This window comes from Microcebus murinus, chromosome 4 (genome assembly GCF_040939455.1).
Source record: "Microcebus murinus isolate Inina chromosome 4, M.murinus_Inina_mat1.0, whole genome shotgun sequence".
NCBI classification, from domain to species: domain Eukaryota; kingdom Metazoa; phylum Chordata; class Mammalia; order Primates; family Cheirogaleidae; genus Microcebus; species Microcebus murinus.
In genome coordinates, this window is record NC_134107.1 from 17860431 (window position 1) to 17887815 (window position 27385).

Genomic DNA, 27385 nt, shown 5'->3' on the forward strand with positions numbered 1-27385 from the left:
CTTTGTTACTAGAGTTTTTCAAATTATGTTGTAATAAATTTATTTACTTGTACCTTTTTTAGTGGTAAGTTTTTTTCAAGACTGGATCTATGTATTATTATTAGTCACTGTATACATAATGCCTTTTTCTGTGCCTGAAATATAGTATGTGATCAATAAATCCCTAAAGAATAGCGGAAAATATGCACCAGTAGATGGACATTGCATTTCTATAATGAGGAGATTGTATTGCCAAAGTGTGGTGATCATAGAAGGCAGCATCTCTATCCTCAGCACCTCTATTCTCTGGCCTTGTTGCTAATTTGGCATCTCCCATTTATTGTCATTCTTTTGAATCCCTTCTAATTCAACTTACCCACTGTTTATTGTGATTTAATCATAAATTTATGCCATAGTTCATCTTGAATTTGATTATATCCAGATTAGTAAAACATGAGAAAGATGTGATTATTATTTTGCTTTCACGATTACCTTGAAAATTCTGTTTTTTGTGTTTTTTTTCCTGATATTTGGTCAGGAATGGAGTGATATGCATTAGTGTTAAGGCGGTATAATCCCTAATGGAACAGACAAGCATGTAAAGTCAGAAGGTCTGAGACAAAATCTTGTTTTTACAACTTAAATGCTATATACAGATAGTGTCCTACAGGAAGACACTCGGCCAAGAGGGCAACTGTGGCTTCACTTCCAGCAGACACTCCATTTACAAAACCTTGTGCCTATGGGGCTACAACCACTGAATTGTGTGCTGTTCCTAATTCACACTAAGGCACAGTGTAGGGTGGTTGAGGAGTAGGCTGATCCATATGTGCAAATTGCTTAATCTCTCCAAGGATTGTATTTTCCCTATATGGAAATAAAACAACATATTCTTCCCCAAGGGTTCAGTAATTCCTTCCTTAACTCATTCAGTCATTCTAAAACCTATCAAGGGCATAGCATAGAGGCTAAGTGGTTAGGGTTTGGAATCAGACATCAATAAATTACCATGATTGTATGTAATTATTGCTTAGTTCATCTGTGGGGGGTTGAAATTTCCCAAAAGATGTTTATGAAGAAACAAACCCAAATTCAGAAAACAACCTTGGAGAATGTGCTTATACAGTCACAAACCAGGTAAGTAGAATGCAGACCTTGTCTTACCCACTTCAAAAAGCACATGAGCCTACTCTGTGAAGACCCCACTCCCACACCTTTGAGCAATTCCTCTTCTGCTCTCTGCTCAGATTCCACCTATTCAAAGGCAGCAGCTAGAACAAGTCTGCACATATTTGAGTAGGAGGGTGGGTTCTGATTAGGCTATTCTGTGGGGACCATGCATCTTTGCCCTTGCTCTGTAAGACAGATATTTTGGATTAAATATCAATCATAAAGTCGCCAGATTTCCCTTCACCCTCAGGGATAAGCATAGGGTTATTTATACACTCCAACTCATCCTATTGTTTGAGAACTTTCATTATTTAAAAACTTCCCTATACTGAGAATTTTTCCTGATATTTTCAGCCAAGGTCTAGCTGAAAACTCTCTATCTCTTTCTCTATCTCTTTCTGTCTCTCTCTCCCCTTCTCCTTTCTCCCTTCCAAACCTAGGCATCCTCCTAGCTTCCTTATCCTATAGTGGATATTGCCACCCAGTCCCCCACACCAGACATCCATATCTCAGTTTAAACTCCTCTTTCTTTCTTATTTAAGCAATCACTCATCAATATTATAAAGGCTGTCTCCTGAACATCCTTCCCACCAAGTCCTTCTTTTCCATTCCTGTTGCTAACAACCTGGTTGGGTCTTCAGCATGTTTCCGGGACTCTGCCCTGGTCTTCCTTCATCTTGACTGGCTCTTCTCAATTTCATCCTTCACTTATATGCCAGACTGATCTTGCAGAAAGGCAGCGTCTCCCCAGGGCCCCCTTTTCACCTGTTAGTACTTGAACTCCCTTCTTTTTCCTCTCCTGCATCTCTTTTACACTCTGCACACACCCCTTCTTCCCCCAGCTTTGCTTCTGCTGGCTCTACTCATCCCAAACCACTTGAGATGCTTTCTTCGGGAGTTGCACACATCTCTACCTTCTTCCATGTAGAAGTCCTACAAGTATTTGAAACAGAGTCTGCCATGTTTTCTCTAAGCTTTTGTCATCTGTGCCCTGTTCTGATGGTCTTGGACTCTCATGAGAAAGAACTTGATTTTCTCAATGTCTCTGCTAGAGTGTGATGCCCAGAGATGAGGCATGTACTGGTGATTCTGTGGGATAATAAGCCTGATTTCTTTGTTCTGAGCATGCTGCTTCTGTGAATATATCACAAGATTGCATTTGTTCTTCTTTTATTATGGATCTGGGAACATAATGCTGTTTTATACAAAACTTGTGGACAATTATTATTCATATGTGTTACCTATCATCAAAAAGTTTTATGATCCTCATTTTAATAATTGAGTGGTAGTCATATCGCAATCATATTATAATCAATACAATCAATTCTTCTTTTTGGACATATAGGCTTTTTCTAGCTTTTCTTGGGTGAGCTCTTAAAAGTGAAAAGTCCTGGTCCTAAACTCTAGTTATTAAGGTGATGACGTAAGTTTTAAATTATGTAGTTTGCATGCAACCAGATAACTCATATGTGCAATAACAGGAGTTCATGTGCCAATTTTGTCTTTCTATAGATTAATTTTTCTTAGTAAAGTTTCTGGAAAGAAATTACAATCTTACTCAGGAGAATGAAACAATAATAAAAAACAAAAGCTGTCATTGTTTATGAATCTGTGCCAAGCATCATAGGGAGCACTTCATTTCATCTCTGCTGAACTTCACAGTAATACTAAGATGAAGGTGTTATTATCTCCATTTTCTACAAAAGGGAACTGAGACTATAAGAGCTTCAGCAACATCCTCAAGATGTTCTTGGTAAATGTGGAGCCCACATGCAAACCATTCCAGTTACATTCCCATTAGGCTGGTCCCCTAACATGAGTTGTAAAGCAATTGACTGCATGAATGAAGGAATGATCCCGTTTGATGTGTTACTTAGGTATCATTATCCACCTTTAATTATAAAGATGGAGTCCTGGAAAGATGTATGATGAAAATAAGAAAAAAGATGCTTCCCTGTGGGCAGGTGCAGCTTTTAGTCCAGGGCTCGTACACAGATATCATACTTTGGGACACACTTGCCACTGAGAGCCCCAATCTGCCAGTGCCCCATAAGTTGCAGAGTGAGCATTTGGCCTCAGGTCCTCTGTCTTTATGTTCTGGCCTCCTTAACTAGAAAGCATGATGGTTCTCCATCATATACCCCTCTTTTCCAAGCAAATGACCCCAAATTTACCCAAGAGTTCTAAGCTGGGGGGGAACAAACAAACAGAGAATAATCATTGTATTTCTGAGGACCTGGATGCTGGTGATATGAATAATAATGGCTGCAAATGAGTGTACTTTTACCAAGAGTATGGCAATCACCATACATTCACCAGTACTAGACAGGCACAAAATTGTGGAGTAGTGACACACAAGAGTCAGCGGGCATCCTGTTGACTCAGCTTCCTGATGCAGCACCTGCCAACTCCTGAACAGACGTCCCCAGTGCTAGTGGGGATGTGGAGGCTGTGGGAGTCTGTGGGAGGTGGAGGCTGCTATTTTTGGGGTTCACAACCCAGACTCTGTGGCACCCTGTGGTTTCAGGCAGCATCCCTACCCCAGCCCAGGGACTGTTGGGCAGCACGTGACAGGATCTACCCTTCCGAGACCTATTGTAGGGGAAGCTGGGCCTGTATTGATGGGTGAATTTTGAGTGCTTCCCCACAACGGTAGTTACCCAGCTGTGGGATGGCTACCACCTGTGGTATTCTCTGGCACTGTGGTGCTGGGTGGTCTTGGGCATCATCCTTTCCCCTAGAACAGCAACCTTTGCACAAAGGGTGATGGACTCCAACTCGGGAGGAAGGGAGCAGCAAGAAAAGCCACTGTCCCTGTGTGACTGGGGTGAATCTGCAGGGCCTTGGTACAGATCAAAAATTGACAGCCCAGTGATTTGTCCTACCAGCTTAGGTCATCTAGCAGTATCATAACTCTGGGGCCTATGTCCACATCCTGGGGGCTGCCCACAGTGTAGTTCATAATAAGGGAACAAAAATCCTGGCCAGAGGCCCCAGCAGATGCACAAAGTTACCCCTTAAATCACAAGCAGACTCCCAGGTGTGGTGGAAGAACCATGTATAACATATTAGTGACTCTCCCTGGTGGCAAACAAAAAAACTGTAGAAGAATACACATCAAGGCTGGTAGGCAGCAGCTGCAAACTGCCTTTTCCTACCATCACTTTAAGGGGGAACTCTTGGGAGTGGTGATATTCTTCCTAAAGATTGGGACATTAGTATTCCTCAGTCAGGGACCAGAAACCAAGACAGAGGCATCAGATTACCTCAACAACTGGCTCCTCAACACAATCTACAACCAATGAGACAGAGGCTAATCCCATAGTGTAACACCATACCCTCTATCTCAAGCTTTTAGAGGGTGGTGGAATTATACACACAAATGGGATTCACTGTAAAAAGCTTCAGCTGGGGACCAAACTCACTAATCTCCACTGGCCAGAGGTGAAGAAAATAAGTCAGAGGTAACCCACTTGCCAATATAAGACCAGCATGCCTCATCCCACCACAGTTAAGGAACATCACTTGAGGGCTTGAAGTAAAGGGTACAAACCAGTCTTAGTCTTATGCTATTATACCTAGAAAATATCAAGGATTCAACCAAGAGACTCTTGGATTGATAAATGAATTCAGGAAAGTCTCAGATACAAAATTAATGCATAAAAGTCAGAGGCATTCATATATGCCAATACTGTCAAGCTGAAAATAAAATGAAGGATGCAACACCTTTCAAAATACAATTAAAGAAAATTAAATATTTAGGAATGCATTTAATTAGGGAGGTGACAGACATATATAGAGAGAACTACCAAACTCTGAGAAAACAAATTGTAGAAGATGTGCACAGATGAAAATCCCTACCATGCTCATGGATTGGTAGCAGCAATATTGTTAAAATATCCATTCTACCTAAAGAGATCAACAGAATTAATGAAATCCCTATCAAAATTACACCATAATTCTTTAAAGATTTAGAAAAAGTAATTCTATACTTTGTCTGGAACCAGAGAAGACCTCTTACAGCCAAAACAATCTTAAGAAAAAGAATAAATTTAGAGTCATCAGTCCACCAGAGTTCAATCTTCACTACTAGGCTATAGTAATAATAATAAAAAAAATGTTCAACATCTCTAATCATCAGGGAAATGCAAATCAAAACCACAATGAGATATCACTTAACTCCAGTGATAATGGCCTTTATCAAAAAGTCCCCAAACAGTAAATGCTGGCGTGGATGCAAAGAGAGAGGAACACTCCTACACTACTGGTGGGACTGCAAACTAGTTCAACCTCTGTGGAAAGCAATATGGAGATACCTCAAAGCGATACAAGTAGATCTACCATTTGATCCAGCAATTCCATGGGTATCTACCCAAAAGATCAAAAGTCACTTTATGAAAAAGACACCTGCACTTGAATGTTTATAGCAGCACAATTCACAATTGCAAAGCTGTGGAAACAACCTAAGTGTCCATCAATTCATGAGTGGATTAATAAAATGTGGTATATATATTCCATGGAGTACTACTCAGCTTTAAGAAACAATGGTGATATATCACCTCTTGTATTTTCCTGGATAGAGCTGGAACCCATTCTACTAAGTGAAGTATCTCGAGAATTGAAAAAAAAAAAATAATGGAAAAACAAGCACCATATGTACTCACCAGCAAATTGGTATTAACGGATCAAAACCTAAGTGGACATATAGGAATAACATTCATTGGTGTCGGGCAGGTGGGAGGGGGGCAGGGGATGGGTATATACAACCACAATGAGTAAGAAGTGCAACATTTGGGGGATGGACATGCTTGAAGCTCTTACTCGAAGGAGGAGGGGGGCATGGGCAATATATGTAACCTTAACACTTGCATCCCCATAATACGCTAAAATAAAAATAAAATAAAATAGCATGGAATTGGCACAAGAACAGAGATATAGACCTTTGGAATAGGATGGAGATCCCAGACTTGAAACCATTTATATACTGTCATCAACTCTTAGACAAAACAGACAAAAGTATCCATTGGGGATGAGAAACTCTATTCAATAAGTGGTGCTGGGAACACTGAATATCCACATGCAGAAGAATGAAACTGGATCCTCACCTCTCACTTCTCACAAAAATCAACTCACATTGCATAACATACTTAAACCTAAGGTGTGAAACCTTAAGAATGCTGGAAGAAAATGTTGGAAAGACTCTTTTAGACATAGGACTAGGTAAAGAATTTATGCAAACAACCCAAAGCAATTACAGCAGCAATAAAAATAAATAAATGGGACCTCATCAAATTAAGTTTCTGCACAATCAAGGAGGCTATCATTAGAGTGAATAGACAACCTACAGAATGGCAGAAAATATTTGCCTTCTACATATCTGATAAAGGGCTGATAACAAGAATCTATGTAGAACTTAAAAAAATCAACAAGGAAAAATGTCAAACAACACCATCAATAAATGGGCAAAGGACATGAACAAAAATTTTCAAAAGAAGACAGACTAATAGCCCACAAACATAAAAAATGCTCAACATCTCTAATCATTAGGTAAAAATAAATGAAAAGTACAATGAGGTATCATCTAACTTCAGAGAGAAGGGCCTCTATCAAAAAGTCCCCAAATAACAAATGCTGGCATGGATGTGAAGAGATAGGAGCATTCTTACACTGCTGGTGGGACTGCCAATTAGTACAAACCCCATGGAAAGTAATTTGGAGATACCTCAAAGAGCTAAAAATAGGAATACCATTTGATTCAGCAATGTTACTACTAGGCATCTATCCAAGGAATAAAAGATTTTCTACAATAAGGACATCTGCACTTGAATGTTTATAGCAGCAGAACTTACAATTGCAAAGATTTGGAAAAAAGCCAAGTACTGTTCAATCCATGATTTGATTAATAAAATGTAGTATATGAATACCATAGAATACTGTTCAACTACAAAAAACATGGTGATCTAGCAACTCTTGTATTATCCTGGATGGAGCTTGAACCCATCTTTTGAAGTGAGGTATCACAAAGATGGAAAAACATGCACCCCATGTACTCACCATTAAATTGGTACTAATTGATCAACACTAAGCTGTTCACATGGTAGTAATACTCACTGGGTGCTGGTCAGGTAGGGGTGTTAAGGTGGTGGTGGTAGAGGGTGTTGGAAGATAAATCCATAGCTATAGAAAATGGGGTACACTGTATAAGGGAAGTAGACGCCTGTAGCCCTGGCTTGGGCGAGGCAAACGGATTTCGTAACACCAAAATGTCTGTACCCACATAATATTCTGAATTTTTTAAAAAAAAAGAAAAAACCAAAAAAACCCATGAAAATCTAGATACCAGAACAGTATTTTAAAAGGTCTCATTTTGTTGTATAAAAAACTCTAACTAGGGCTTTTAATTTTTAAAGTAATATTTGCTTATTGTATAATATTTTTTTTAAATGTGGGGTCATGTAAAATAAAAGTCTCCCCCCAGATAAATCATATAGGAATCCTAAGGTGGCAAAATGTTTGTTCTTAATATCCTGATGGTTTCTATTATATTCATTAATTCCTCCTCTTCTGCTACAGTTGGATATGATACCAGGATATTTTCCTGACTTCTGAGATAAAAAAAGAACCAACAAATTACAGATTTATTATCTGTGCTACCTTGACCCCAGTGAGGCTATCAGTTATTTCCAAGGTGGGTGGAGACCCGTGTCCTCACCATCATGGCCTCTTTGGTGATTCTGTGACTCGTACTGGAAAAGATTCCTCCATATTTTCTCTGAGTTGGGGAAATGAGGGGATGGATAGCTAGGGTCTGTTGTAGTTTTCCTTTTCTTTTTGTTAATTTTTCTGCTGTTACTCTCGCACAAATGCTATTCACCTTTACTATTTTACTCTCTCCTCTGTATCCAGAGAGGATACAGAGGAGAGAGTAAAATAGTCCAACTCTTGCCTCCTTTCTACACAGCATGTGGAAATCCCTTACTACAAGCTCATGCATATTTCAGGAGAAAAGATTGAACTTGGCTTTAAAAATATCAAATCTGAGAGAAATGGTAGGCCTGTACCTCGGTGTGTTCAGAAAGCAAGAAAACAAACTTCCTATGGAACAATTTTAAATGGATTCCCACATGCACTTACAGTTTTGGGAGATCTCCTTTTCAAATATTCAGTAAAAATGCTATTTTCTTAATGATCCAGGTATATAGGGCTTTATGGTCAATCCAACCTGATATCAAAATGTGGCACTAACACCTGCCACCTGTGTGACACATTATTTACCTGTTTGAAGATTAATTTTCTAATTTGTAATATGATAATAATAGTTACCCTCCCCCTGGGTAGGTCTAAGCAAGGAGATGCATTTTATTGTGTCCATAAAAGTGGGTTGTATCACTGTATCCTATCGAGTGTGCTGCAGGATGCAAAAGAGCTCTTTAAGCCCTCAAAGCCTAGGTAACTCTTGGCTTTCTCCAGTAATCAGGACATTTTGAAGCAGACTGAATGGATTACTTTCTTTTGGATACTCCAATTGTAAGAGTCTTAGAAATAACTACTTAGGTGTAGAATTTTTTGTTCCTCCATATTATATTTACCTCTTTGCATCTTTCTTCTCACAAGACAGTGACTCCACTTCCAAACAAAGCCAAAGAAACAGTAAGAATAAAACAAAACCCAGAATACACTAATAGAATATTTACTGTTAATGCCCGAGCCCATCCCAAACTGGGTGCAGATAATAGTCAGATATTGAGGCTTCATTTGTGTCCAAGTTCTTGCTATTCACAGGAATCCGAAAAATTGATTCCTGAGGATGGAAGTGACCATGGAGCCTGCACACATTCCCCACATGCTTTAGGGGAAGACAGCCAAGATCTCAGCCACTCAGCAGCTCGGAGTCAGGGGGAGAGAAAGAGAGAGAGAGTTTCTTACCGTGGCATCTTCCCCGGCATAGTGCTTCAGGACCCGGCGCCCACCTGGATGCCTGTCTGCCCAGCCAGTGACATCGTAAACCTTGCGGTTGATGACCAGCCACTGGTCGGCCTCCTGGTTGTGTCTCTGGATCTCCTGCCAGGTGTACCTGTTGAGGCTTTTTCTGGGAACTTCCTGCTTCCCATTTGCCTCCTGCTTCACATGGTCCTTAGCCCCTGCACTTGCCACTGCTTTCTCCTGTTCCTGATGCTCCTCACCCAGGTGTGGCTGACTCCTCCCCACAAGGCTCCCGTTTTGCCCACACTTTTCTTTGAGCTTCATTGTCCTTGAATCCCTAGAATTTCTGGGTCAACTCTTGAAATGTCCAACTCTTGCCTCTGATTAAACTACAAGATGATGGCTTTTCTCCCTTTTCTCTCCCCTGCAGTATGATCCCTGCACTGAACACTTTTTAGCCAAGTTGTCTCTTCACAGACCTGGTAGTGAGCAGCTTTCCAGGTTCAACTTCTCTGTCTGTCCTGAATCTTTCCTGTCCTTATGGAGGCTAGACCTCCTTTCTCTCTTCACTTCTCTCCCTGCTGTCTGGCCTCCTCCTCAGCATCCTCCTTCACCAATGTCCTTTGGTAAATAGCATCAGCCAGTTATAGTCTGGCCCAATTGGCCAGCCCTGAGGGAGGAGGGACTAAGCTCTGGCCACTGTGATTTTCCTGCACTGTGAGGAGGTGGTCTAGCTTCACTGGCTCTCTGACAACCTCTGAATGGAGATATTTGCATGTGTTATTTCAACATATGAGCAAAAGCTATCAACATCTTTAGGATGACATCAATGCAGAACATGAGGGCAGAAGTAACCAGATGAAGTAATAACTACAATTGGGAAAATATAGAGTATGGAGTGGGATTGAAGATTGCTCATAATTTTTGAATTACAGCATAAATGAAGACAGTAATTCTGATAAAATGAGAGCTATCTCTGCATTAGGTGGTCAAAGGCTGTGTAAGCTAAGTGCGGGTAATTGGATCTTAATATAATTAGAGATTTTGAGATTTCTATAATTTTATTTGGTAGGAGAGCCTCAGACTATGTCACAAAGTGTTTTTTTTTTTTTCAGGCTCAATTTCTTTTTATTTATTTATTTATTTATTTTTATTTCGGCATATTATGGGGGTACAGATTTTAAAGTTTCAATAAATGCCCTTCCCCCCTCCCCCCACAAGTCTGAGTCTCCAGCATGACCATCCCTCAGATGGTGCGCCTATCACTCGTTATGCACAAAGTGTTTTTAGTAAGAATTTCACTTGATAGGTGATGACTTGGGCCAGACTGGGAAGTGTGGGAGGCCTGGATGTGGTGAGAACAACCAGGTCACTGCAAGAGTTTCCGGTAAGAAGTAATGAGAATGTAAGAATAATGGGGGAGGTGGGGAGGGAGAAGAGAGGTGCTGACACCACCTCACCTCTTCATCCAATCAGGGGCCTCATTCCTCAAGTCTTTTGTTGAGATTCCAAGGAGTAGTATTTCTAATGGAAGGTCCAGTTGGTAGAATTATAGTTATTAAAAGTTTACTTTATCCCTTTTGAGCTTCCAGTGAGGCCAATGAAGAATTTAATACCCTGAGAAAATTTCACAGATTTTAATTTCATTGTCTCATTGGATGGATAGAGATTACAGAGAGTAAGACATTTTGCTGAAATCCTTTATATCTGCTGTATATTTCTTCTCTCACTATTCACTCCATCATATCTTCTCTCATGTTGGGTGTATTTTCAAAGTTTGGTACCTCAGTTTCCTTATCCACAAAATGAGAATTATAGGTGTTTGTACCTCCCAGTATTGTTGTGGGAGTAAAATATGTTCATACACAAAACCTGCTTAGGACAGCGTCTGGTATGCAATATATGCTTATTATGCTATTGTTATTCTATACCTAGAAATAGAAAAAGTGGTAGACATACCACTGGATTGAAGTTCTGGCTGGACCACTGATGACCATAAATAACTACTAAGAACATCAAAGCAGGAAGGTTCTAACCTCCATCCCCTACAGTTACTGTAACAAAGATCCTGGAAATGAAATGTCTTGCCCAAATCTCACAGCTGGGAAAGGTCCAAAGTCACTCTAGCCCAGGTCTTCTGATGAAAAGTGAAGGGTCTTTCAAGCACACAGTCCCATGCTTATGCTTTACAGAGTGGAGGCTGCTTGGAGTAGGTGCTCAGTCTCTCTGCCTCCACCTCTTTTATACACCCTGGTCACCTGGGCTCCTAGCCCTTAGGACAGGCTAGAGAATGGAGTTGTCTGACACAATCTGTCAAGAGCCCTCCCAAAATCCTTGACTCTTAGTGTCAAGGTAAAGAAGCTATATAAATGGGAACTACATGAGTTAAATGAATGTTAGAAGAGAAATAATCTAGAAGCTTTCCTTTCTTTGCAGTCACGCCATGAAAGTGAACCATTTACACACCATGTTGTTACCTGTGATAAAAATGGATTCTTTTTGACAGTCATAAGCATTCAGCACAATGGTTGTATAAAGATGAAGTGCTGAAACACACTGGAAAACCAAATACTCATCAAAAAAGCTAATGGTATCCGTTGATTATTTCCCCTTGTTTTTCATTCTGATAATATTTTAATGCTATTCTTTATGAGCAGAATTTAGTTGAAAAAGGATGTTTAATAGAAGACTTTACCTTGCTGATTTGTTTCAAATGATTGAGTATTGTTGGAGTAATAATGCCAAACCTTGATGCTAATTCACACATATGTTGGGATGAATTTGCTTCCACTACAGCTTTGACCTCATCGTTATCCACCTTGATCTCAGGTCAGCCACATGCCTCATTTTGAATTGAAAATAAACAAAACATACCTTCTCAAACCGTCTTTGTTTTATGCCTTCATTAGTCACACCTTTCCCAAACACTTCCTTGATATTTCAAGCTGTCTGCACTGCATTGGTTCTATGTTAGAACTCATAGTCAAAAATAACAGGAATTTTGGCTTTTCCATGGCTTCACAAAGAATGCTCTAACATATGAAAGATAATCACAAGCCAAACTGTGTGTTTGAAAGAATGAGGATGTATACTCACAATAAAACTAAAACAATAAGTGTCACAAGAAATTTCAGAGATAGCAACTGTCAAAATTAGTACTTATGAAAATAGGACACTTCACTTAATAACCTATCAAAAGGCAAAATAACATCTTACACATGGCAAAAACACAAAATATAATAAAGAAACCCCATAAACAGTGTAAATGAAATCAAATGAAAATGTCAAATTGAGAAAAAAATTCAAGTCGCATCTTAGAAAGTTTTTTCCTTAATAGAAGAAGAGCTACCACAAAATAAGACCAATGAAGAGATTCCATTTTCACTTACCCCATGGGAAACATACAAAAGTTTACAAAGCACTTCTGTGATGGTCTTTCGGGAAACTATTTCATGAAACATTAGTGAGTGTAAAAATTTACTATTCCAGGGGACGGCAATAAAGAAACCTTCATCAGTGACTTTGGCACAATGATCTTACCTATCTATCACCTCTCGAATTTTCATTCTGCCCCCTGTATTATTAGTAGTACTAGTAGTGTTGTTATTATTAAGTGTGGTAGGAACACTTACAATAAGATCTACCCCCTTTGCAAATTTTAGGTGTATAATACAGTATTGTTAGCTATAGGCATAATGCTGTACATTAGATCTCAAATACCTATTCATTCTGCATAACTGATACTCTGTACCATTTAGCCATCAATTCCCTATTCTCCTCTCACTCTAGCCTCGGGCAACCCCATTATATCCTCTGATTCTATGAGCTTGACTATTTTAGATTCCACTTATAAGTAGGATCATGCTGTATTAGTCTTTCTGCCTCTGGCTTATGTCACTTAGGACATGACCTTCAGGTCTATCTACATTGTTGCAAATGGCAAGATCTCTTTCTTTTTTAAGATTCAATAATATTTCATTTTACATATAAGTCATATTATCTTTACCCATTTATATATCAATGGACATTTTGCATCTATAATTTTGGTAGATATTACACAACTGTACTGAGGGGCTGAATTAGTTTGCCTTCTTACCAACACTGTAAGAAAGTGCATGTCTCTATATAGCAAATTTGTTAAAATTTGAGCTTTTACAAATCAAATAGGTGAGAAAGACTTTTTATATATAGTCTTAATTTCAATTTTATCAGATGGATGAATATCTTTTCACATGCTTACATTTGTAGTTACATTTATTTTTCTGAGAGGATGTTATGCTGCATTTTTTAACTGGTTCCTTTTGACAGAGAAAAGGGTTTGGACTCAGGCTCCTCACCATTATCAGCTATTTACAGAGAGCTGAGACCCAGTTTTCTAGCCACAAAATCTAGCACATGTCCATAAAAGAAAACTCAAGGCCATATATCTCTTATATTGTACCATCCAAGAATGCAGAGACCAGATGTTTACCCAAAGATTAGGAGAAACTCCCTCTTTACCCAAAGATTAGGAGAAACTCCCTCTGCAGGAACCAGACAAGACTGGTCTGCACCAAGATGGACCCCAGCACTGATCTTGCACTGACCTATCCCCTCATGATAATACTGAAAATCATGCCTAGGGTGGAGATTTAACATGCTACTGAGACCCATGAAGAAGCATGTACTAAAACTGCTCAAGCTTGAGATAATCTCTACCTCTGCATGCTTACATGTCACCCTTGTCTCCCCTAGCCTCCTTAAAATTGTCCCCAGACTCCACTGTGGGAGCCATCCTAAGCTTTGTCCTTTGCACTGCTGCCCTTGTGCTCCATCATAAGCCCCAACAAAGCCTCCCCTGTGACTCTCATTCAGCCTCTGGTCAATTTCTATTGCGCAAAGAACCCAAAGGCCTGTGTCAATAAGGTCATTTTCTCATGACGCAGATGGGACCCATTTGGCATCTTTTTCCCCTCCTACTCACTTTTTGGTAACTAGACTTAAAGGTGACTACAAGACAATAATAAATATCCTAACTCCTCTCAGGCTGTGAGAACGTGTTCCCTATGGCTGCCAAAGGCTCACATGGAGAGGTGATCACTAGAGGTGTGCGAGGCTTGTCACTCTCTGCAGATCATGGTCAAACAGACTGTCCCTGAGAAGGGACTGATGAGACTGGTGAAGGGATAAACCTCAAAATACGTAGTGACTTGAAGTCTACCAACCACAAGAACATTCTCCTTCTCTGTCTCTTCCGGAGTTGCCTTGTATTTACCCATGCAAGTTGTCTCTAAGGGAATTGACTCCCCAAGACTGATCACCCTAGCAGTCAGAGGATCAGGTTTCACCTCTCCCCTGGACTCTGCCAGAGAAACTTCTTCTGGCACTCTGACTCTTGACCTTGTAACTTCATTTAAAGCCCCTTAGTACTTTCCTTCCCTTTGCCACATTGTGAGACTGAGAACTCATTTTGGGAGATGGAAAGACATGTCCCTTGTGAGACTAAAGTTTGAGAGTTGGAGTCCCAGTAGGCAAGTCGTTTGTGGATTTGACTTCTACCAGACAACATCCCAGTGGGTTTGAATTCAACCAGTTAAGGTACCTAGAACAGACTGCCTGAAAAGAAGGGTCCAAGGCCCATGGTTGGCCTTCAAGAAAGGTCCAAGTACATCTGAGTGTAATGGTCAATTCTGGTTTTGTGCATATTTTGGGGTTTTCTCTTACCTTTGCCCTCTGCCCTATCTCCTTGTAATTCTGTCTAATAAATGGTGACTACCTCTTTTTTTCCTACTCCTGACACATTACTTTCTGGGACAGCCTGGTCATGTCCCCCAGCCCCAGTTTTCTATGAGTTTCTGGTTTTCTTCTGGGTTTTGTTTCTGGAGTCCATCTTGTTTGTCCTGAAATGGTGAATACACTCTGGCCTCTCTGCTGACAGAAACTTTACTACAATCGCTTTTTTAAAAACCTTTGAAGTTGCTCCATCAAGGAAAATTCAGAGATGAAGTGGTGAGTCTGCTACTGTATAATTAAAATGTGAAGTCTGTTGGGCTCTCTCTATGCGTTTTCCTTTCTGACTATTTAGAATCTGCAGTTGCTAAGTGACAGGTGTTGAGATAAAACTCAACTTGTATGATATTATTAATTCAAAACTTCTTAATGTAGCTAGTACTTGTGAAAAGGGAAACACTAAAAACTTATTTAAAACCAGAGAAAAAAAGTGATATGATGGGCTTTTTTGTAAACTGAAACTGCAATGGAAACTGCGTCACCCAAAGCTTTGGTTCACAGGCTCCATTAGATTACCTACTTTGTTAAATAAACTTTAGCAGTATGAAAAGTACCAATTTGTCAGACATAATTGGATCCCACTCTCTTTAGCAGAGTGGTGAGTTTACAATGTTATCTCATGGCTCGAATTCATAGGCAAAAAATACTAGGTATTTCTGTGCACATGTGTACATATATATAGATATGTTTATGTGTGTGTACATGTGTATGTTGAATCTACATGGCACCAAATTGGCTAAGAAATCAAGCCATGTTCATAAGGTAAGTAAGTGAGTCTAAATACTTTGCAAGTTTACATAAATTCAACTTTGGAAATCTTTGGTAAATCAAAAATAAAAATGTCTCCCAAATTATCACCATATGTTTTTGCCTATGTTTTTACTGGTCATTTCTATGGCTTGCCTCTGCTAGATGTTTTAAGGTGTCAGCATTTAATAAAAAGGGTAGGAAACAATAAACCCAGCCAAAACCTCTGTTTATGGGACTCTTGGTAAGAAAGACTAATTTAATATTGATAGTTCAATGTAAACAGCTGGATCTTCTGAGCTGTAGACAAAAATGCCTCACTTAAGATTCTTGCTTAGGTGAACATCTTACATTCACAGACTGTAAAAATGATTTACAAAAAAAAATATTTAAATTGGTGACTAGCTTTGTCTTTTATGTCAGCTCTCGTAAGTAATCTAGATAAAATTATAAAAATAAACAAATTTGGTAAATTTAAAATGAAATTAATATTTGAAGGTGAACATGTAATTTAGAATATTGACATTTTCTTAGGTTAAATGATACATATTAATTAAATGACTTGGGTATTTAACTCACAGAAAATCATGTTTTAACGAAACGTGTTTTAAAAAATTAATAAAATAGTTCTAAGCTATAAAACACTGATACATGACTGACAGGCAGTTCAAAGTTTCTTGCTTCTTAGGTTTTCATTAACATAGAATTTTACCAAGAATAATAACTCCAGTAGATATATGCAATTCTATATATAAAATGCACCAAAGAAAAGAATTTTTGGTTTAAAATTTATATAAAACTCATAAAAATGTATTATTATTGGAAAATTGTTTCATTTGGGGGTTATTTAAAAATGGATTTAGAAAAAAAAAAAAAAAAAAAAACAAGGTGAAAAGTGACCAGGAAGTGGAAGAGAAACATCAAGAAAGTTATGGATGTGAAGATGTTTTGTTTTTTTTTCCTGATATGGGAGATTAAAGAGAAAAGAATATATTTTGGTATTAAGAACGCTTCCATGTAAAATTTTGTCCTGAAAGAGAATGACCAGTTATATAGAAAAGGGGAAATTTAGGACAAAACCAAATCCAAGCATGCCATCGGCGGTTTTTGTAAGTTGTGATAAGATTTGTGAAAGAAAATTCATAAAAAAATATTAATCAGAAAATTAGAAAAGAAAAAGAAATAAGAGGGGGAGTACAGAATAGGTACATACATACACAATGATTGCAATGCACACCATCTGGGGGATGGACACCCTTGAAACTCTGACTTTGGGGGTGGAAAAAGGGCAACATACATAATCTAAACATTTGTACCCCCATAATATGCAGAAATAAAAAAATAAGACAAAAGAATGAGTATTCCCCTCCCCCTCAAAATGTTTAACCTCACGAATCATCAGGGAAATGCAAATTAAAATCACAGCAGAATAACACCTTACTGTTCTCAGAACGGTCATTATTAAAAAATCAGAAAACAAAAGATGTTGGTGTGGATGAACTGAAAGAGGAATGCATATACACTATTGGTGGGACTATAAATCAATACAACCTCTATGAAAATCAGTGTAGGTTCCTCAAAGAACTAAAACTAGATCTACCATTCAATCCAGTAATCCCACTACTGGCTATCTACCCAAAGGAAAATAAGTCATTATATCAAAAATGCACCTGTATCCCAATCTTTATTGCAGTACAATTCACAATTGCAAAGATGTGGAATCAACCCAAGTGCTTATCAATTATTGAGTGGATAAAGAAAATGTGGTATATATACACCATGGAGTACTACTCAGCCATAAAAAGGAATGAAATAATGTCTTTGACGGCAACTTGGATGGAATTGGAGAAAACATTATGCTAAGTGAAGAATCTCAGAAGTGGAAAAATAAATACCACATATTCTTAATAATAAGTGAGCTCAACAATGAGTTATACGTGTTCATAACAAGATGTAAAAGACATTGGAAATTAAGAAGAGAGGAGTGTGGAAGGTAGTTGAGGGATAAAAACTTACCTATTAGGACAATGTACATTATTTTGGTAATGGGTGCACTAAAACCTGGATTTCAGCGTTACAGAATTCATCCATGTAACAAGAACAATGATGTTCCCTACTATTTTGAAATAAATATTATAAAAAATAAAAAGCAGAGAGACAAATGGCCATCAAACATGAAAAAATGTTCAACATCACTGATTATCAGAAAAATGCAAATTAAAACCACAGTGCAATACAATTTTACTCCAGTTAGAACGGCCATTATTAAAAAGTCAAAAACAATAAAGTTTGGCATGGATGCGGTGATAAGGGAACATTTACACACTATTGATGGGAATGTGAATTAGTACAACCTCTATGAAGATCAGTATGCAGCTTTCTCAAAGAACTAAAAGTAGATCTACTACTCAATCCTGCAATCCCACTACTAGGTATACATCCAAAGGTAAATAAATAATTTTATCAATTACCTGCATTCATTTGTTTATCCCAACACAATTCACAAATGCAAAGATATGGAATCAACCTATGTGCCCAGGAACCCATGAGTGGATAAGGAAAATACAGTATGTATGTATGTATGTATGTGCATTTATACACACACACACCACGGAATACAACCCAGCCATAAAAAAATGATGAAATAATGTATTTTGCAGCAATATGGATGGAACTGGAGGCCATTATCCTAAATGAAGTGATTCAGGAACAGAAAAATAAGTTATGCATGTTCTTACTTACAAGTGGGAGCTAAACTATAGCTACTCAAGGACACACAGAATGGTACAGTGAATATTGGAGATACAAAAGTGGGGAGGGGTTGAGGGATTAAAAATTACCTATGAGGCACAATGTACGCTATTCAGGTGATGGGTACAAAGTTCAGACTTTACTACGATATAATATATACATGTAATGAAATTCAACTTTACACTCCAATTCTACCAAAATAAAACAATAAAAATATATACTGAACATGTCCTTTTAAAGAAACTTTTTGGAAGCTGGGGAATATACTGTGGAAAATCTTACAAAACTGCTGCTCATTCTTATAGGGTGGGTGGATGCAATAGCAATTCAATGTTAATTTTTAGTGACTGCTTTGAAGAGAAATAAAACTGGGCAAAGGGAAGAAAGTTAATAAGAGTTGAGGTGGGTTAGCCATACTCTATTCCAAAGGATGATTAGAGAAGGCCTCTCTGATGAGGAGGTCTTGTAGCAGAAACCTGCATAAGGCGAAGGAGTGAATTTTGCAGACCTCTAGAAAGAAATCATTTAAGCAAAAAGAAGACAGACAGTGAAGATTCTGGGGTAGAGTCCTGCTTTACTAGTTTCAAGAAAAGAAAGTGGAATGAGGGAGGAAGGATAGTAGGAGATGCTAGGCTTTCCTGCTAATCCATTTAATTGGATTCTTTTGTCATGTGAAAAAGTTAATTTTCTCAAAGCACTTAGGGTAGGAATCCCATTTATTGGGTATTAGGCAGGAGGGATGGAGAAGGAGGGGACGGGTACATACATACATAATGAGTGAGATGTGCACCGTCTGGGGGATGGTCATGCTTGAAGCTCATATTTGTGGGGGGAAGGGGGGGCAAGGGCATTATATGCAACCTTAAAACTTTTACCCTCATAATATGCTGATATATATAAAAAAAGAAAAGGTTAATTTTCTCAAAGCACTTAGAAGATTGTTCCACATGCAGTAAGTAAATACCACTCACCTATTTAGAACTCCTGCACCAATGACTAGGTCCCTAGCGCTGCTGTGTACCCAGATTCCACTTCTAACTATAATCTCTCTGAAGCAGGGCTCACTCTCATAGTTCTCAAACATGCATTTCTAGAGAAATTCTAGAAAAAATATCTCTCTTTTTTGTTGGAGGGCTGTTAAAGGGAGAGAGTGAGAGAGATTAATATGTGCAATTGCAGTTAATCCAAAATCCACCAAATTACTGTCCAAAAAAAAAAAAAATAACTTTAATATCTTCCCTGTGGACCTGCTTGCCTGAGCTTGTGGTTCCTTGAGGGAGTTGGCACTAATTTACTGAAGAGCTCTTTAGAAAAATCTCTCCTGTTTGCTGTGCAGTATTGAGTCAATGAAGTCTCTTTAAAAATGCTATTGGAAGGCTCCATTGTCAAGAGGGTGCCACTCTATTATTTCTTGTTTGGACACCTGAAGAAGCTGAGAAGAAGGAAAATTTGTTGGGTAATTTATTTTCTTACCAGAAACTTGGTTTTGCAATTCACTTTTGCATAGGCAGGCAAAGAGTCTATGACTTGTTTCTTCAGATAGGTGATTTACATGAAGACCTACATTGTATTCCAGAGGCCAAGTGTGCAAAAAGGAGTTTAGTAGCCTGGGAAAACTTCATCTCTAAGGCCACAATGAAGAATAACTTGGTAAAAATAGAGTATTTAGTGGTTTTTTTGTTTGTTTGTTTCAATGATCTAACTTAAATTCACATTTTGGTTGAATTTTGTGTTTTCCATAGAGATAATGGAATGTACTGGCAGGTTTATGGGCTCATAGAATATGAGATTTCAGAGGCTTGGCTTCTCTGAGTCTTAAATACTTTGCTTTACTGGGTAGAACACAAACAGCTGAGTCAGCTGAGTTGAACTCTTATTCTGTTCATGCTCAAAGTCACTTGCATGCCTAGGATTGTGTTTTTTCTCGATTACAATCTTTGACTTGGGTAAGGCTGGGAAAAATAGAGCTTCATAGCCTTTTCCACAGCCAATAAGTATTGTTTCATACAGAATTTCAGGTTTAATACCAATTTCAAAAGCACAGCAATTATCAAGGATATAAGTATTCATTACCTGTGTTTACAGAGGTGTTTATTTGAGGTCATCAATGTATATATTCCAGGTTCAGGCTTCCAAATTTTTCCCATAACTTAAATTTGTTTTAATGCTTAATATGCTATTTCTATCTTCATTGTGTAATAAATAATACAAATGTAAGTGAATGGAGATGAGTTTCTATGTTTACAAAATATAGAATTCTTGAAATATTTTATTACTAAAGTAACAGTATTTTATTATTAATTTTCAATTACATCCCTCAAGGCCTTTTCTTTTCCAAGCTCCTTTGGGTCTGAGACAACAAAAGACCAGCAGCTCTTCCTTTTATGAATTTTCAGGTAACTAAAACACTTTTTAGATTTTTGACCAGAGGGGAATGCTGTGAGACATTTTTTAGTACTTCTTCTGCCACACAAGGCATGAATATTTTCATTTGATTTTGCTGTTGGAATCATTATGAATATTTCAAGATACTAAATATATGCCAACCTTCCTCAATTTTCCTTCTTTTCTTCTGTCTTAATTTTCTCTTCTTCTCCTTTCTCATTTGTTCTTTTATTGTGTTGTTATTCTAAATTTTTATTTTGAAATAGTTATAGATTATGGTAAGCACACAGAGGTCTGATGTATCATTCATTCACTTGCCCCAATGGTTACGTCCCATGTAACCATGGCGTAACGTGTAAACCAGGAGATTGTAATTAATATTATGTGCATGTAGAGTTTTAGAGTTCCATATCTTGTTATCACATGTGCAGATTTGTTTCACCACCATTGCAATCAGAATACACAACTCTTCTATCACCACAAAGATCTCCATTGTGCTACTCTTTTATAATCACCCCACCACCCTTTCTCCCTCCATTCTAATCCTGACAACCATTCATATGTTCTCTATTTCTATAATATTGTCACTTTGAAAATGTTAGATACATGAAATTACAGAGTATGGGACATTTTGGGATTGGGTTTATTCAATTCACTATAATGTCCTTGAGATCTATCCAAGTTGTTGCCTGTGTCATAGTTTGTTCCTCTTTGTCACTGAGTAGTATTCCATGGAATCACATTTTGTTTAACCATTCACCTATTTTAGGAACTTTTGATTCAAATTTTGGACTATTACAAATAAAGCTACAATGAACAATCTTGTAAAGGTTTTTGTGTGAACATAAGTTTTCACTTCTCTGGGATAAATGGCCAGGAGTGCTCCCATTCTTTATTGAAATATTTGTCTTTCTTTCTCAAACATCTGGAAAACTGAGTGGGTCACAGAACCTGCTCAATATTTAAGAAGTAGCCCTTTCATTGATGAACTTAAACATTCAATGGGGGGGGGGTGAATGGATTAATGGGCACATACACCCATGGTGTGAGGGAGTGAAGGCCAATCAGAGAAAGAGTCCCAAACAAGACAATGCTGAGTTGTTTGATCTCTGTTCCAATGAAAGAATCTCTTGTGTCATCCTTCCCTCCCTTTTTGTAGGCAATTTGACTAACTGTTGCAATAGAAACTAAGTTATGTAAGGGGCGGTAGTTATATTGTTAAAATATGTTTACTGTTAACTGGGAGTGAGGATAGGTATTAGCCTGAATTCATTGAATTTACATAATCTCTTTTTCTATGAAATGTTTCTCAAAACATCCTTGGTTCACAGACAGGTGTCTTTAGAAAGGTAACATAGCACAGTTAGGAAGACTTGCCTTAGATGATCTGCAAAGTTAAGTTCTAGGTCTAAAATTCTGATTCTGTACAAAAATCCTCTTTTGACGAAGAAGGAAACTGAAGTGCTCAGTGTGGTTTAAAGAAAACTCAGTATAACCCAGTTGGTTACCAAAGAGTTAGCAGGACCACCAGAAATAGAACTCAAGGCTTGGCTCTTAACCTTTGCTATGTAACCTAAAGAAATCATAAAGTTCAATTTGATGTGAAACTAAGTAGCCTTTAATTCTGAATGGGTTGCATAGAAAAACTTTTTGTCTTGCTCATAACAGATTAAATCAGAGAAATGGCTTGCTGAAATCAAACTTTGGTCACTGAATTTTTTTTCATGGGATTAACAAATCACTTCCAGTACCAGGTTGTGCTCTTCCTGGTATTTCTCTTTGTTTATCTTGTCACCCTTCTGGAGAACTTGGGGATGATTACTCACTCTCATTTGGATGGATTCCCGACTCCAAACCCTCATGTACTTTTTTCTCAGCCACTTGTCCTTTGTGGATGTCTGCTCCTCTTCTGTCACAGGTCCCAAGATGTTGACTGATATCTTCACGGACAAAAAAGTAATTTCTTTCTTTGGTTGTGCCGCCCAGTCGTGTGTTTTTCCGACATTTGTAATAACTGAATGTTTCCTTCTGGCTACCATGGCATATGGCCGGTATATGGCCATCTGGAAGCCCTTGTTGTACACACTCATTATGTTTCAGCAGGTCTGTGTGCAGATGGTGGTGGGGCCTTATGCCATGGGTCTTATTAGCACCTTAGCCCATAAAAGTTTCACCTTTTGCCTACCCTACTGTGGTCCAAATACCATTAATCACTTCTTCTGTGACCTGCTTCCTGTTCTCTCCCTGGCATGTGCAGACATCCATGTCAATAAACTTGTAGTTTTCATCCTGCCTGGAGCCCTGGGAGTGCTCAGTGGTGTGATCATCTTGGTCTCCTACACTTACTTGTCATGGCCATCCTGAGGATCCGCTCTGCTGATGGGAGGTGCAAAGCCCCTTCTACCTGCCCTTCCCACCTGACAGCTATCTCCATCCTTTATGGGACACTCTTCTTTATTTATCCACGTCCTAGCTCTAGTTTCTCTCTAGGCATCAATAAAGGAGTTTCCTTGTTCTATCCATCAGTGATTGCCATGTTGAACCCACTTATCTACAGCCTGAGAAATAAGGACGTCAAACATTCATTCAGAAGAAAGATTAAAAGGAAGAAGTTTCTTATAGATAGGTGACCTAGGATACCAATTGTACTATGGATTGAGAAATGGCAACATACAGAGGCAAGGACACTGGACTGGTTAATGGGAGGCCTACATTTAAGATACAATTCACTTTTTATTACTCTGTGTCATTGATAAGTCACATGGCATCTTTAGGAGCATTATGCCATTTGATTTTCTCATCCAGGAGAAATGAGATTTGGAACATTAAACAGAGATGGATGGATTATAGCAAGCCTGCAATTTAGGAAATATTCTCACATTTTGTGACTAGGAAATAATGGGTTCTTTTTCAAATTCTGAATAAGTGGAATATGTGGAAAAATTATAATCAGTAAAATTAACAGTTGCACATCAGTTTTGTATTAAGGAGCGCTGAGTTTCCTCAATTTTTTGAGTTTGGTCTTGAGACTTTTAAAGCATAAATTGTTACAAGGGGAATTATCATGTTAGAACATAACGATGGAAACTTCTAAAACTATCTGGATGTTTGGAATAGATATTTTACAAAGCACTTTCACTACACTATACACTGTGGGTGATAGTAACCACTTATTGGCATTTTGCCACTGTAAGTGTATGCTTGTTGCAGGTAAAGTGGTGAATGCATTGCAGTTCTTTAGTAAAGTTGTGATTACTACTATTGTTATTTACTACTTTTTATGTGTTAAGCAGAGCATTAACTCCCATTTTACAGATGATGAACACGACAGCCATGAAGAATCAATGGGTTGCTCATGACTTCTTAATTTGATTGCATCTTTTTTCCCCTCTGCTAATATAAATTTTTTCAAGCATTTCTCTGTGTTCCTTTTCTGGAATATAAAAACTAATTCAAGAAAGGAGAGAATGGAATGTAACAGGGACCCCGGATTTTTTGGGACAGTGGGCAAAGTTTGCAAGATAGTTTATTCTGATCCTGATGAAATTTTTCTTCATTTCATTTTACGAGGCAGGTGTTTATAGAATGAAGAGGGCTGAAAGTAGGAGGAGATGATGTAATGTCTTGTCAGAAGGAATTTGCTATGGGCTGTAAGAGTTTTAAAAAATTGTCATCCTTCAGAATATATTAAAATACTAGTTACTTTTTTACCATGTGACTCTTTGCTGCCTAAGTTAATAAGATCTTCCAAGGCACACACTTTTTGCCAGATTGATTGTGGTCTATTTCCAAGTCCCTCTAAGCCCCCAGAGTCATGAAAAAAACCAAAAAATATGTGGGGATTGTCTTATCTCAAATGCCTAACAATAAAATAATAGATAAATCAATTGAGCAACATCCATTAAATAGGATACTAACAGCAATGCAAAAATATGAACTAATAGTTTACTCAACAAAGCATCAATTTCACCAAATATGTATGTATTGATGCCCTATTTCTGACATGGGTGGTAGTTACCCATGTCAGAATTCTCAAAATTCTCTGAGAAGTGCACCTAAGATTTGTGTACTTTTCTTCTCAAGTGTTGTTTGTCAATAAAAGCTAAAAAAATGGTTGAATCCTTGGGGTTTTCTAGGTATAATATCATGTCATCAGCAAAGAGTGAGAGTTTGATCCCTTCTGCTCCTATTTGGAAGTCCTTAATTCCGCTCTCTTGTCTGATTACCGTAGTGAGGACTTCCAGCACTATGTTGAATAGAAGTGGAGATAGTGGGCAACCTTGTCTTGTTCCAGTTCTAAGTGGGAATGCTTTCTATTTTTCCCCATTCAGTATGATATTGGCTGTGGGTTTGTCATATATGGCTTGTATAATTTTTAGGTAAGTCCTGTCTGTGCCTATTTTATTGACCATTCTTATAAAAGGGTGTTGAATTTTGTCAAAGCTTTTTCTGCATCTATTGAGAGGATCATATGGTCTTTGTTTTTGTTTCTGTTTATATGGTGAGTTACATTTATAGATTTGCGTATGTTCAACCATCCCTGCATCCCTGGGATGAAGCCCACTTGGTTGTGATGGATTATTTTCTTGTCAAGCACTTGGATTCATTGGCTAGGATTTTGTTGAGAATTTTTGCATCTATATTCATAAAGGTTATTGGTCTGTAGTTTTCGTTTTTTGTTGCATCCTTTCCTGGTTTTGCTATCAGGGTTATGTTCCCTTCATAAAATGTGTCAGGGAGGATTCCATCCTTCTCATTGTTGTGGAATAATTTCTGCAGGATAGGCACCAGTTCTTCTTTGTAGGTGTGGTAAAATTCAGATGTGAAACCATCTGGTCCAGGACTTTTCTTTTTAGGAAGGTTTTTATTGCTGTTTCAATTTAAGCACTTGATAGTGATCTGTTCAGGAATTTTATTTCATTCTGGTTGAGCCTAGGGAGGCTGTGTGTTTCTAAGAAATTGTCTATTTCCTCCACATTTTCCAGTTTGTGTGCACAGAGGTTTTTGTAGTATTTATGAATTATATCTTGCATCTCTGTGGCATTCATTGTAATTTCTCCTTTATTAAACCCCAAGGATTCAACCAAGAGACTCCTTAAACTGATAAATGAATTTGGTAAAGTCTCAGGATACAAAATCAATACACAGAGATCAAAGGCATTCATATATGCCAACAACAGTAAAAGCGAGAACCCAATTAAAGACTCAATTCCATTCAAAATAGCAGCAAAGAAAATAAAGTACCTAAGAATATATTAATGAAGGAGGTAAAAGACCTCTACAGGGAGAACTATAAAATACTGAAGAAGGAAATAGCAGATAATGTAAACAGGTAGAAGAATATACCATACTCATGGGTTGGTAGAATCAACATTGTTAAAATGTCTATACTACCCAAAGTGATATACAAAGTCAATGCAATCCCTATTAAAATACCATCATCATTTTTCACAGATACAGAAAAAATAATTTTACACTTCGTATGGAACCAGAGAAGACCTCATATAGCAAAATCAATCCTAGGCAATAAAAAAAAAATAGGAGGTATCAATTTCTAGACTTCAAACTATACTACAAGGCTATAGTAGTTAAAATAGCTTGGGATTGGCAGAAGAAAAGGGACATTGACCAGTGGAACAGAAGAGAGAACCCAGATATAAAACTATCCTCATATAGCCAACTAATCTTCGACAAAGCATACACAAACATACACTGGTGAAAAGAATCCTTATTCAATAAAGGGTGCTGGGAAAACTGGATAGCCACATGTAGAAGACTGAAACAGAACCCACACATTTCACCTCTTATAAAAATCAACTCACGTTGGGTAACAGTTTGAACCTCAGGTGTGAAACTATTAGGATTATAGAGGAAAATTTTGGAAATACTCTTATAGACATTGACCTAGGTAAAGAATTTATGAAAAAGACCCCAAAGGCAATCATAGCGGCAACAAAAATAAATAAATGGGACCTGATCAAATTACAAAGCTTCTGCACAGCCAAAGAAACTGTCAAGAGAACAAACAGACAAGCCCCAGAATGGGAGAAAATTTTCTCAAGCTACACATCTAATAAAGACTGATAACTAGAATTTATTTAGAACTCAGGAAAATCAGCAAGGAAAAATCAAACAACCCTATCAAAAAGTGGGCAAAGGACTTGAACAGAAACTTTTCAAAAGAAGACAGAATAATGGCCAACAAACATGAAAAAATGCTCACCATCTCTAATCATCAGGGAAATGCAAATCAAAACTGCAAGATATCACTTATCTCTGGTAAGAATGGCCTTTATCAAAAAGTCCTCAAACAATAAGTGTTGGCATGGATGCAGAGAGATAGGAACACTTCTACACTGCTGGTGGGACTGCAAACTAGTTCAACCTCTGTGGAAAGCAATATGGAGATACCTTAAAGCGATACAAGTAGATCTAACATTTGATCCAGCAATTCCACTACTGGGTATCTATCCAAAAGATCAAAAGTCACTTTATGATAAAGAAACCTGCACTCAAATGTTCATAGCAGCACAATTCACAATTGTAAAGTTGTGGAAACAACCCAACTGCCCATCAATACATGAGCGGATTAATAAAATGTGGTATATTGTATACCATGGAGTACTATTCGGCTTTAAGAAACAATGGTGATGTAGCACCT

At 38.0% G+C, this 27385-nt stretch overlaps 1 protein-coding gene and 1 pseudogene across 1 annotated transcript in view; one reads left to right on the plus strand and one right to left on the minus strand.

Annotated features, from left to right (window-relative positions):
* LOC105861290 (fatty acid desaturase 2-like protein FADS2B) overlaps positions 1–9396 on the minus strand; it is a 46123-nt gene extending 36727 nt beyond the window's left edge. Inside the window, exon 1 of the mRNA XM_012746678.2 lies at positions 9076–9396. Coding sequence (XP_012602132.2) covers positions 9076–9396 — 321 coding nt within the window. The remainder of the gene's footprint in view (positions 1–9075) is intronic.
* A 13164-nt stretch (positions 9397–22560) lies between these two features.
* Positions 22561–23354, plus strand: LOC142870524 (olfactory receptor 5G25-like; annotated as a pseudogene).
* Positions 23355–27385: the final 4031 nt, after the last annotated feature.